Source organism: Emydura macquarii, unplaced genomic scaffold (assembly GCF_026122565.2).
Source record: "Emydura macquarii macquarii isolate MOO-44397 ecotype Brisbane River unplaced genomic scaffold, CSIRO-AGI_Emac_v2 contig_1363, whole genome shotgun sequence".
In the NCBI taxonomy this organism is placed as follows: Eukaryota; Metazoa; Chordata; order Testudines; family Chelidae; genus Emydura; species Emydura macquarii.
The window spans coordinates 16,876,063-16,889,672 of NW_027131500.1; the positions used below are offsets into that span (position 1 = coordinate 16,876,063).

Consider the following 13,610-nt stretch of genomic DNA (forward strand, 5'->3'; position numbering starts at 1 on the left):
AATGCTGTTTGACACAGCAGGATAACGAAATGGGTTTATTATAGAGTGCATTGTGTTCTTTCATTAGTTGAAGTGATGGTGCCTAACTATAGAGTCTAAATGTCAAGTTTTAAACTGAGTTCAACCTCACATATTCTGTACAAAATGTTATCAAATAAAGAGAACACTAATTCCTTGAAATGTATTTGTTTTTCTTTGAATGTAAATACCTACTTCCACTCTAGGAAATTCATGGTTTGTATAAAACTCTTACTCCTGTGTGAAAAATTTAGTCACAGTTAGTATCATGCCAGCTTTCATCTCTGAAAAGCTGTGTGACAGGAAGTATCACATTTGCTCCCTTTTTCAGGATGTGGAGGCTGATATTGAAATGCTTCCCCTTTTTAATTACTTTGAAAATTAGTATAACACAGAGGAAAAATAAACACAATAAGCAAGAAAAATAAGCAAGCCAAATCATGCCCAGATTAAATCCCCTTCATGATAATTTTGATTTATCTCATCTGCTCTACAGAAAGAGCTTGATTCTGCTCACACTCCAGGAGGTTTATCACAAGAGTACGTCTAGTTTGCTGGGGCAGGAACTGTCCTGCTTTATGGGGCCAGTACTGGTGGCTTATGGAGGTATTTGGTGGGAGGAGAGAAAGGATGTTTGAGGATATAACATTGGAGGAACATGTATAGGCGTGTAACAATAACATTCCTAACCTCACTCCTAAAGTGGAGGGATATAGAGGGAGCTGGGATATCGGATGGGGAAAAGGGCAAAAAGCTGCCTGGGGAAAAATATGGTCAGAAAGAAGACAGAGGGCACGGCATATCTGCTTTCTTCCATTGAATGCTTCCCTTTGATACCTCTTATCCTCTGCATTGGGGGAGCCCTATCTAACTGGCCTCCTACAGCCTCAGAGCTCCTCAACTCTATCACAGCCACTCCCTTTCTGATGAAGAACGATAGAGGGAGAAACGTTATGCAAGAAGTTAGACTAGTAATAATGGTCCATTCTTGCTCTAAAATGTATGGATCTATAATTAGGACTATTATGATTAAATTATATGTTTATATCTATCCCAAATACAGCTTCCTCAGTCAGTGGGAGTAGACGATCAGGGGACATTTTTTTTAATTGGGTTGGTTAATGTATAAGATCAACATGATGTGATGGGGACCCAGCGCTGACTGAGACCCATCAGAGCAAGATTCTCTTCTGCAGATGTTAGCAATAATTGACTTGCTCAGGTAGAGAAAGTTATAACTGGATGAGATCTGAAGGGTAGAAGGTTGTGGACAGTGGGGAAGGTTTTTAATCCACACGGATAATTTTAAGTGCTTATCCAATGGAAAGGCTCTGATTTACTGCAGTGAGAGTTGGATTGGTACCTTAACGCTATATGTGCAGAAAATTAAACATTTGAAGTTAAACACGGATAAAGCAGTTCAACAAGCAACTCAGCTAGTTGCTTCATCTTCATAATACTTTTTATACTAATTAATTACACTAATCAACAGAACTAATGAATACAGGCCTAGAGACATAGTTCTTAAATTCTTATTTTAAATTAAGACAAGGCTCACAAAGGTCAATATTTTCACTATTTGGAGTCAAAGTTTAGATGACCTTATAAAATGTCAATTTTAAAAAAAATCATTTACTTGTAGAATCTCATGCATTCATTTAATCATAATTTACTATTCTTTCCAGAATCTACTTACCAGTGTTCCATTATCTGTCAATGAATATAAACTGATGTCCTAAGCAGTGATCATACAATCATTCTATCAAGTAAGAATTGGCTTTTGGTTAAGTCATTAGACTAGGCCTTCAGATATCTTGATTCAAATCCCAGATCTACCTCCAGTCTTCCTGTACGACCATGGGAAAGTAATTTAATTTCTCTTTTCTTTAGTTCTTCATCTGTAAAAATAAGGACAATAATACTTCCTTTCTACCACTCTTTGTATATCTTGTCTATTTAGATTATAGGCTTTTTGAAGTAGTGTTTGTCTTTTTCTATGTCTGTATAGCACCTCGCACATTATGCCCAATAGGCACAACTGTAACATGAATTATAATAAGGTATTGACCCTATGCAAACTAGGCCTGCTTCCTGCCCACAGCTAATGAAATACTGCAGGGACTGCCTTGATACTACCTAGAAGACATTATTAATGATTCTTCCAGAGGAAAAGTTGCCAGCAGCTCTCAGAGAAACTTTAGTCAGACCTCTGCTGAAGAAATCTGTTCTACACACAAGTATCTTGGCCAATTACTGCCTGGTTGAGATCATTTCTGGAAAAGATAAGTGAGAAGGTGTTGACATCATCACAAATAGCTAACAACCTCATCCACCTGGACATCACCTAGTTAGATTTCAGGTCATAACATAGAAACAAGGTTAATTGTAATGGTGAGAGATCTCAATCGGCCAATGGACAGAGGCCAGATACCTGATGACTCATGGTTTTGGTGGCCTTTGACATTGCTGAGCATGTGAAATTACTGACACAGCTGCATGACCTGGCTTAGACAGATGGAATTGTCTTAGAGTGGTTCCACCCACTCCTTCCCAATTGTTCCCAGATGGCGATGGATAATTGTTTCTTCTTCCAGCTGTATGGTCTTTGCAGGGCTCAAAACTAATTATTTCTTCTGTTCAATATCTATATAAAGGCACACAAAATTATCATGACCTTATATAGGCTGCAGTGCCATCAGTATATCAGTGAGAGAGAGCTCTACTTTTTCTTCGCTTTTGATCTAGGAACTATTGTCCCCATACTCCATCAGTGTCTGGGACATATTGATACAGCTAAGACCAGATAACATAGAGATAATACTAACTGGTGGGAAAAGTGCTCTGAGAACCTGTAGAAATATGAATGCTGATCTATTGCCAGCTGTCCAACAATTAACAATGCATTTAAGGGGTTTCACTAGAACAGCAATGTCCAACTTGTGGCTTTGGACAGTATTAAGAAGAAAATTTGTATACCAGGGCCTCAAAGTTCTTTCCCAACCAATCAGTATAACTTCCATCTTATATTGAAAGCACATTCCCTGAGTCATGCCCTGTGATTTTAAAATGAGTAATAAATAATAACATAACATAAATGATTTTTCCCCTCAAACATTTTGATGCTGGGGTTGATTATTTTCAGGGTGCAGAACTCAAAACATTGTCACTCTGTAGACTTCCCAAGAGAGTGTCAAAGGGTGCAGCAAAACACATATTTTATCTAGTTGATTTTAATTTGGGGAAAAAAACCCCACCACAATATAAAGTGAAATACATCAACCTACAACCACCCAAAGGTTTCCTGTATACCTGTATATTGCTTAATAGAAATGTATATTCTTACAATTTAAAGCCCACCAAGTAGCCCAAAGCTGGAGAAAAGATCAGAAGGGCTAACAACTTCCAAGAGAGGAGGAGGGCAATCTAGCCATGAATTGTTGATGTACCCCCAACCAGTTGTTTTCATGTGCTTGCTTACCTTTGGTCTCTTTGGACTTTCCTCCCCCCCCCCCCCCGAAATCCCCATTCCCAGCCTTTTAGATCTGACACAATTGCAGTAGCATCCCTGAGTCCATGCAAATATACATACTGTTTTAGGGTGCAATGTTTTCTTTACACTTAATTACTTTGTGACTTGGGGCACCAAGGTGTGAATTGCCCCACCCTTAGGGTGACCCCTATCCCTTATTTAAAGGGACCATCCCTTATTTCATCATATTGTCCCTTAGGGTGATCACCTGTCCCTTATTTTACAATGTATTGAAATGTGTTAAAACTTACAAGTACTATTTTAATAATTAAATTGAAATTTATAAGTGCACTATATACTTGAGAAAAAAATACATGATACGCTAAGGGAAATGGTATTTTCCTAAAATGTGCCTTCAGATAAATGTTGGCCCTTATTTTCCACGGGATTTCCCCTTATTTCCATCCAGGAAAGGTGGTGACCATACCCAGTACACACGCTGGCATAGAAACTAGAGATTGATGGTCTCCTCAAACAGGCACAATGACCCAGAATGTGTGGGCCAATGTGACTGGGAGGAAATCTCAAGCAAGGATGCTGTGAGCCAACGCACAAAAAGCAAATTCCTGTATCAGCAGAGGAGGAGAAGCGCATCTACACACGGGGAGGGCAATGAGTCAGACTTAAGCAAGCGTGAGAAAGGACGGACACAGCGCAGGGGAGTGCAAGGCTGGGTGTCCCGTCATGAGGCTACCCCGCGCCGTCCCTAAACTAGGGGGCTAGGAGCAGCAGCTGCCAAGACAGACGGACACCGCTCTCTGCAATTCTGCACCCCTGGCCCCGGGACACCGCCCAGTGAGGGGATCGTGTGTGCAGTCGCGCACGCCCATGCAGCAGGGCTCCCTGCGGTAATCAGCGTGTAGGTGAGGAGAGGCTCGCAGCAGGCAGCAGAGAACAATTTTCCTAGTGGGCGGGCCCAGCTGAGAAGCAGCGAGGCCGTAGTGCTATTCTCCCGACTCTACCCCTGCGGAACGGAACTCGGAAGGGAGTCGAGTCAGGCACGTGGCCGGGCGGGGAGGCGGAGCCAGCGACAACGCAAGCAGAGCTACCGGTAGCTGCAGCATGGCTCCACCGGCCCTGGCCGCCAACCCCAGGGTCTTCTTCGATGTGGCCGTCGGAGGCGAACGAGGTGTGTGAGGAAATGGAACGTTCCCGGCCAGGGCGCGCGCGAGACCCCGGGAGGGCCCGTTCCCGGGAGGGCCGGCGATGGAAGAGCGGGCGCGAGACCCTGGGGAAGGAACGTTGGCGGCCTGGGAAGGTTCTCGGCCGGCAGCAGGCGCAGCTGCGCATTGGTCGCGCGAGGGGACACTTAAGCGCCGCGGCAAACCCCGGGGGGGGAGGCCGAACGTTCGGTGTGAGTCCGCTTGGCGCAAGAGGACGACTCTGCAACGTGCCGCGGCTGCTCCCCCCACCGTCCCCCGGGGAAGGGGCAGTACCAGTAGCAGCCGCGATTCCTGCACGCATTGCACACACAGACCAGAGTGGCCTTGTTCAGCCCCTGCCCCAAGTTGGTTTGTGTTTGCAGCCTGTTGCAGGGGTGCTGGCCTGGAATAATTTGTATAGTGGGGGTGCTGAGGACCACTGAACCATACCCTAAACCCTGTATTGGATAGAAACTGCTTCAAGCCAAGGGGTGTGGTAGTTCCCTTACACCAAGCACCTATGCTCTTGTGGCTGGGTGTTGGGCCAGGACGGGGAGTTGAGGGGGCTTGTTCCCTGAGCCTGGTTGGTGGGGGGAGCTCTTCTAGCACAGCCCCACTCCCACCGGAGAAGGGGTTTGTGGCTGTCACCTGTACAGCCTGCCCACTGTTGCTGCACGGTCTATGTGCACCTTCCGCACGGTCTATGTGCACCTTCCGCACAGCTGTGCTTGTCCTGAGCACTGCCAGCTGTCTGTCAGGGTCTGGGTGCAGTGCCCACCAGCCAGAGGGATGTCACTGCTCCTGGCACAGCCCCAAAGGCCTCAAAATGTTTTACTACGTGTGGCTCCCTGCCTGGGCCACCCAAGCAGCCAGCACTTGTGTTCTGTACAGCTCTGTGTCAGCTATGCTGAATCCACCAGCAATGATCACAGACTCTTCTTGTCTGTACAGTGTACAAGACTTGGCTGATGTGACGCTTCCCCCACCCCACATTTGTAGTCCTGAACTTTCCCAAACCCATGTGCTCTGCACCTTGAGAGGAATATGATGATTCGTTTGCTCCTTTAAAGAGACAAAACTTACCAGTTTGTCATATTCACTGTAGTTAATGTTCACTTTCATTCAAAGGCTGTGCAGTTGGTTTAGTAATAGTAAAGCAGATTTATTAACACAGGATAGGATTTTAAGTGAGCTCAAAAGTTAGAAATGGTTACAAGCAAATCATAGACTCACAGGACTGGAAGGGACCTTGAGAGGTCATCTAATCCAGTCTCCTGCAGGACCAAGCATTATCTAAACCAGGGGTCGGCAACCTTTTGGATGTGGCTTGTCATGTCTTCCCTCTCTTCACCCCCTGCCCCTCTCCCACATGCCATGAGCCCAGCGCCCCAGCCAGAAGCCAAGCAGCACCATGCAGGGGCCGCTCCCCCTTCCTGGCCCCACCCCTCTTCCAGTGCTGTGTCCATGTGATGTCTTGGGAGAGGGGAGTGCCCGCAGTGTGGCGCTGCTTGGGGCCCAGAGTGGTGCGGCTCCGGCCAGGGCACCGCTGGGCCCACATGGGAGAGGGGTGAGGCCAGAAGGGTGGAGCAGCTACCATATGGCACTGCTTTGGGTTGTGGCATGACTGTCCAGGGAGCTGCTGGGGCCCGCATAGGAGAGGGACAGGGCCGGAAGGCAAGAGCGGCGAGTGCCACTCAAAATAATTGCGCATGCCACAGGTTGCCAGCCCCTGATCTAGACCATTCATGACAGCTGACTGTCTACCTTGCTCTTAAAAATCTCCAATGATGGACATTCCACAGCTTCCCTGGGCAATTTATTCCAGTGCTTAACTACCCTGACAGTTTTTCCTAATGTCCAACCTAAACCACGCTTGCTGCAATTTAAGCCCGTTGCTTCTTGTCCTATCCTCAGAGGTTAAGGAGAACAATTTTTCTCCCTCCCCCTTTTAACAACTTTTTATGTACTTGAAAACTGTTATCTTGTCCCCCTCAGTCTTCTTTTCTTCAGACTAAACAAACCCAGTTTTTTCAATCTTCCCTCCTAGGTCATGCTTTCTAGACCTTTAATCATTTTTGTTGCTCTTCTCTGGACTTTCTCCAATTTGTCCATCTCTTTCCCGAAATGCGGTGGCCAGAATTGGACAGAAAACTCCAGTTGAGGCCTGATCAGCGTGGTGTAGAGCAGAAAAATTACTTCTCGTGCCTTGCTTACAACACTCCTGTAAATACATCTGAGGAGGAGGATTGCTTTTTTTTTTTTTTTTTTGGCAAGTGTGACACTCTTGATTCATATTTATCTTATGATCCACTATGACCCTCAGATCCTTTTCTGCAGTACTTTATCCTAGGCAGTCATTTCCCATTTTGTGTGCAACTGATTGTTCCTTCCAATGGGGGCTACTTTGCATTTGTCCTTCCTGAATTTCATCCTATTTACTTCATTTCTCCAGTTTATCCAGATCATTTTAAATTTTAATCCTATCTTCCAAAGCACTTGCAACCCCTCCCAGCTTGGTATCGTCTGCAAACTTTATAAATGTACTTTCTATGCTATTATCTAAATCACTGATAAAGATATTGAACAGAACCAGACCCAGAATTGATACCTGTGGGACCCCGCTTGATATATCCTTCCAGCTTGACTGTGAACCACTGATAATTACTCTCTGGGAATGGTTTTCCAACCGGTTATGCACCCGCCTTATAGTAGCTCCATCTAGGTTGTATTTTCCTAGTTTGTTTATGAGGCGGTCATGCGAGACGGTATCAGAAGCCTTACTAAAATCAAGATATACCACATCGATTGCTTCCCCCCATCCTCAAGTCTTGTTACCCTGTCAAAGAAAGCTATCAGCTGGGTTTGACACAATTTGTCCTTGACAAATCCATGCTGACTGGTAGTTATTACCTTATCTTCTAGCTATTTGCAATTTGATTGCTTTATTATATACTCTATTACATAGTTTCTCAACCTGTGGTACACATACCCCTGGGGGTACACGAGACACAGGGGGGGGGTACCTGGGGAAAAACTGAGTGAAGGGGAGGTGGGTGGCAGCTGCTGACTTCTGGGGAAGCTGGGCAGCAGCAGCCCACTTCCCACCCGGTCCCAGCTGGGAGGCAGGCGGCAGCTGCCACAGTCCCGGGAAGCCAGGCTGCAGCCGTCCACTTCCTGCCTGGTCCCAGCTCTGAGTTGGGTGGCAGTCCCCCGTTTCCGGCCTGGTCACAGCTCCCAGCTGGGAGGTAGGCGGCAGCAGCTGGCTTCTGGGGGAGGTGGGCAGCAGCCCCCCGCTACCAGCCGGCTCCCAGGTGGGAGCCTGGTGGCAGCCTCCTGAGTCCTGTGAGCTGGGTTCGCAGCTGGGTGGCAGCCACGTATGCCCCAGCTCCAAGCTGAGGGACAACTTCCAGACCCCCGGCTTGAAGACAGGCAGCATTTGCCTGCCACATCCCTGGGTCCCTGCTGGCGCGGAAGCCTCCTCTGCCCCAGCTTGCATTGGGTGGCAGTCGCCCACCTCCCGGGCTGGCAGCACAAGGAAATGCACAAGGTATTACATGAATGTCACACTTAAATTAGGTGCTGGATGAAATACCACCCAGTGCGGGTCATACAACATTGCACACATCGTTATTTTGGCTATGGATAAGTGACCCAGAGAGACTACAAATATTAGCGTGCCATGTGCCATCTTGATTAGTGACCCTCTCAGCTGGATAAAGTTTAGTAGCTTCTGATTCAAAGTTTCATGCCACTTTATTGACTTTTTTGTTGGTGGTTATGTCATGGCACAGTCATAGTAAAGGCAGCACCTGCTGCTGCAAAAAAAGGGAAGCTGCTGATAGAGGGAGGAATAGGTGGTATATCTGGAGGTAGTGGAGAATGGTTCTTCTCAGGGATTTTTGCCTCCAGTGGCAAGCTAGTGAGCCAGTCAATGGCCTCTCGAGATCACTGAAAGAGAACTTTCAAAAGCTAACTCCAACTTGTGCAAAACAAACAACAAAGTACACCAACAAACAAATAACAAAGCACACGGACAGAGCCCACCAACAAACAAATGGACCAAAACAAAAAACCTTTCGGAAAATGTCACTTTTCAAGATGTGGGTAAAGATAAACATTTCCATATTGTCAGAATTTCATGTCTGTTTATTTAACGGTAATACTGAGAATAACAAAGCAAGTACAAGTAAGCAATTCTTTAATAAATGCTAAACCATCTTACTGAATTACAGGTACATTTTAATTTACTTTCACTTCATTATTAGATTTAATGTTCATATATTTAGCTTTCAGTACCACACAATTATGTCAAGAATTTCCTTCCTTAGGAGTTGTCTAATTGACTGTCAGGTTGATGAAAAAACAGCAGCACTGCTGACTGCTTGCAGCTGCTTGGAGTGCAAAATCATTGTAAGAAGTTTTGTGAAAATAGATTCATGTTCTATGGGTTTGTTTACCAATTGAGGTTTTTCTCATTTTTAAGTAAAAATGTTTGTTGCTTCTAAGAGTAGATTTGTTTTAAAGGGAAACTGTAGTTCCACTCCATGATTGTCCACATGCATAAAGGTGCTGTTGCGTGTAAATTTCTATGGGAGTGAAGTCTAAGTATGTAGATTAGGACTGGTCAAAACATTTCCATCTATATCTTTTATTAGTGGAAAGGAATTTGATTAATTTTTTTTCTACAAAAAGTGTTCATTTTCTGCTTTTCAGCCAAAATATTTTGGTTTTTAATATTTCAATAAAAGTAGTAATCTTCCATGGAAAATTACAATGAAAAAGAAAAAGAAGAATTGAAATTTTCCATGGAAGCAAAACTGCTTTCCCGAATGGGTCTAACAAGAATACATTCTACACATATGTGGTGCACTTTTAAGTGCATGTCGAAGGGCAGAATTTGACCCATACCATATATGTGTGGATTGTTTTTAAATAGTTTTTAGACACATCTGTCATTATCTCCCCCCCACCCCTTAATCAGTCCATGATGGAGGTGCTTTTCACTGGCTGTGTGTAGGCTAACAAAGTTTGTTTCTAGGTCCATCTGTGGTAGCAGTAGGAGGGATATAAAAAACTGTGTATTTTAAGAATTAGTTTAGTTTAACAATGATTTAAATACTGCTAATTCAATCATTAATTCTCTTCCCCCCTCCACCACAATACAGAACTGCTATATAATCATGTTTGTCTTGAGATGCTGGGCTCTTCAACTTGTTTTTCAGGATTGGACTGAAATGTGCACATTCTCTCTCTTTCATATTCCAGTTGGTCGAATTGTCTTCGAATTATTTGCAGATGTTGTGCCCAAAACTGCTGAAAATTTCCGTGCATTATGTACAGGAGAAAAAGGGATGGGGCCTACAACTGGAAAGCCTCTTCATTTTAAAGGATGCCCTTTCCATAGAAGTAAGTTTGAATAATCTTTTTGTTCTTTTTCCAATATTTAAGTGGCATAATATTCAAGAGCGTTTCATGTAAAATAAACAGTTGACTATTTTGAAACCAGTTTAATTTCAATACTGGGATGATGAGGATGTGTGTGGATTTCTAACAGTGATCAATATTTAAGTTATGGGCTGATTGGGCTTTCATGGAATTCAGGGAGAGTTTTCTTACTTTCAGTATTTAAATCCCTTTGAGTTACTGATTCAGAAAGGAAGAAAATAAAATGCAGAGTCAAGCTACAGTAGAAATATATTATAAGTGATGTAGCACAACATAGTGCATTTCTAAAATAAACTCATTAGCTATTTTGGTTTACTTTAATACTAAAGTTTTCCGTTTAGAAAACTAATGGATTAGAGAATAGTGAGAGTGCATTGTTTCTTTCTTTATTTTACCTTCAGTCTTCCTTGACCATGTTTTTGTAGAGTGTGCATCAGTAGTTGGGAGTGAGCCTGATCTAATGGCAGTAGTACAACAGTGGGATCTTTCCAATGACTTCAGTGGGTTTTGGATAAGGTCCAGCATGAGCAAGGGATTTTCTTTGCTGCTGCTTTCTAGTGGTTTTTCTCCACAACTGCTGGTGGTGGAGGTTATTAGAAAGGACTGTCATTTGTGTACTGCAATCCTGCTTTTGTGTGTACATGTTATGTTTTTCCAGAACATCCTGCAGTTGGTGCCGTAGGTTCCCCGTACTATGAAACTACATTGCAATAAATATAAAATGGTTAGTTAATGTGAAAATGAATTTTTTGTCACAGGTTGTTGTGTTAATTGTGGACTTTTCTTCATATGTTGAGGAGATAGACTATTAAAGCTTTGGAAAGCTCATTTCTCTAAAACAATTGATGATTATACTCTGGGACATACAGTTTTTCAAGTTATTAATACATTTTATTTTTTAACTGTTATCTAAGAATCTCAAAGTGCTTTATGAAAATGGGATAGTAATGCTTTACTCATTTTACAGATGGAGAAATTGAGCAAGTCAAGTAGTTTACCCAAGGTTATGCAATCAATGACAGTCTGGAATAGAAACTAGGCCTTCTGATGCTATGGCCTTAAGTGATGCTGTTTGCCATTTGCAGATACAAATGAATCATTTAAGAATGGTAAATAGGTTAAATGGTTTTCCAGTTGAGGTGTGGGAGTCAAGTGTCGTTTAAAAAGCTGAAAATGGGTGATTCAGTGGAATCTGATAACTAATAAGTGTTGTTCACTTTGTTGATACTGGACATTTAGTGATTAGTGTGAATATCAGTGAGACACGATACGCTTGATTTATAGATTAATAAGGTTTGTGCAAGGTTTTTTATAGCCGAATATAGTTGAATATAAAATATAGTTGAATATAAAATTTAATTTAAAACTAACTACAATATATCATACTCACCAAGCCTGGAGAGCTAAGCAGTTACTCAGAAGGCTGTATACAGGAACGGCTTTTTACAGGGGCCCCGCCAGGGAGTCAGTGGCCTCTGGTTCGACCGGCAGCCACTCCCGTGGAGTCAGGTGTTGATGGAGCGCACCCCTTTGTCTAAGTAGTGACTTTTTATACTTGTTTATAAACAGCTTTTACTTAATGATTTTTTAATTTATTATTATATATGCTAATTATTTACATTGGGTTTTTATTTTTAATTATATTTTATTTTTATTATGATAATTGGGGTTGTTAAAACAACATTTGGTGATAGGAGAGGCAGTGTAAAAATATGCCCCTTGGCAATGAAAAAGTGTACCCCCAGAAGTTCAAGAATAACTTATTGTTTTTAATAACTTATCTATGTGCAGCTGCAAGCATACATGTTGTGTGTATTGTCTTGTTATGCAAAAACTAAAACATCTACTAAGTAACTTTGCAGTCCTATTTATTTTTGCCAATTAAAAAATGTCATGCTATAAAAATCAAAATACCCAAACAAGCAACTAAAGCTATGTTAGGCCTGTAACACAGTAGTCAGGCAACTCAATTTGTACTGGGCCTCCAATACACTTTTGTTTGGGTGTAACTGACTCTGACTACTTGCTGATCCTCCTCTACATTACCCTCAAGATTACATTTCTGTTGCCCATCCTTTTCTTGCATTAAAAAAAAAAACAACAAAACCTTATCATCAAACCATCCAATATACTAATAATATAAGGCTTATTTCTGCTATTGCACAATTATGTGCTCAGTGAGAAATTTGACTGAGCATTAGCCATTTTGCTTTTGCTATATTAAGCCATAAGAAGTCATGAATTTCAGACTGCAGCTATACACGTGTTTAGGGGATTTTTGCTCAAATAATTAAGGAATTAAGGCGCATGTTGATGAAGTGGTGTTGGTTTTCACCCTTGAATGTAATCCTGCTTAACGCCCTTCCTACCTTGACACCATCTCTTATGACTCATTTTCCACTTAATAGTTATTAAGAAATTCATGATCCAGGGTGGAGACTTCTCAAATCAAAATGGCACAGGTGGAGAAAGCATATATGGAGAGAAATTTGAAGATGAAAACTTTCATTATAAGGTAAAGTCGTTATAATGCTAAATGGAATCAGTTTTTGAAATTGTGGTGGTTTGATTCTTATTATTTCAGTGGAATATTAGTACACTTATTATGATTAATATGACGTTAAGAAAATAGTAGTTTTACCTGTAAAATATTTCAGTATTCTGGAAAAGACTATCACTCTTACAAAACAGGGGCAGCAGCATTTTAAATAATCTTTTATAATTTAAAAAATCAGGAGCAAAATGACATCATTAAATTTATGCATTGCCTGAGTACCTTGGTTGAAGGAGAGGAAATATCTCATAATAAAATTATTACATTGAAATATTAGAGAAACTTTAAATCTGGTCCAAAGTTTTCATATACAATAGTTTAGAATTAAATAAATCTTTTTTTTTTGGTCATCATACATTTATGATTTAAAAGAAGGGATTTCTCACAGTTAATCTTGTAAATTCAAAAGGAGGAATCTGTGGCATCACATTTTCCGTAAATACTGAATTAATGTAATCTTTTACAGAATCTGACAGAAGCAAAATTTGAACAGGTTGAAGAAAGTATTTACTTCCATACAAATATTTTCCATAATAGGAAAAGAAACATTAAAAAGGCCATTTTATATTTGTGTTTTTGGACTCCTAAGGTTGGTTTAGTTGGAAAGTCTTGCTGTAAGCAAAACTACTTTCTGTGTGTGTTTGGTGTGGATTCCATTATAGGTGCACAGGCACCTCATGCACACAAGACAGGATTTTTTTGAATAGAAGTGTCCATGGGGACCATGCTTGCACCCTGTGCCTTCTCATGCTCCTGTGCGAGAACATAAAGGATGGAGAGACTGAGACCCTCACTCAACTATTTCTTACTGAATGTGGCAAAGAGATGGAAGCCAGCAAGTGTCTGCCCCGCTACTCCTGAGCTTCAAACTCCTTCCTTTTTGAACTTTTTGGTGAAGAAAAAGACCCAAACTATGCCTCCC

At 42.1% G+C, this 13,610-nt stretch overlaps 2 protein-coding genes across 3 annotated transcripts in view; one reads left to right on the top strand and one right to left on the bottom strand.

The window, feature by feature from the left end:
• The window catches only part of FNIP2 (folliculin interacting protein 2), a 121,114-nt gene extending 119,152 nt beyond the window's left edge, over nt 1-1,962 (bottom strand). The window contains exon 1 of the mRNA XM_067551816.1: nt 1,715-1,962. Coding sequence (XP_067407917.1) covers nt 1,715-1,725 — 11 coding nt within the window. The 5' untranslated portion in view covers nt 1,726-1,962. The remainder of the gene's footprint in view (nt 1-1,714) is intronic.
• A 2,207-nt stretch (nt 1,963-4,169) lies between these two features.
• PPID (peptidylprolyl isomerase D) overlaps nt 4,170-13,610 on the top strand; it is a 40,361-nt gene continuing 30,920 nt past the window's right edge. The window contains exons 1-3 of one of the 2 annotated variants that reach the window (XR_010920499.1): nt 4,170-4,676; nt 9,955-10,095; nt 12,543-12,649. Coding sequence is in view for 1 of the 2 variants with exons in the window: in XM_067551826.1 (XP_067407927.1) it covers nt 4,610-4,676; nt 9,955-10,095; nt 12,543-12,649 (315 nt within the window). In the remaining variant the exon portion in view is untranslated. The remainder of the gene's footprint in view (nt 4,677-9,954; nt 10,096-12,542; nt 12,650-13,610) is intronic. The other variant, XM_067551826.1, reaches the window with a different exon arrangement.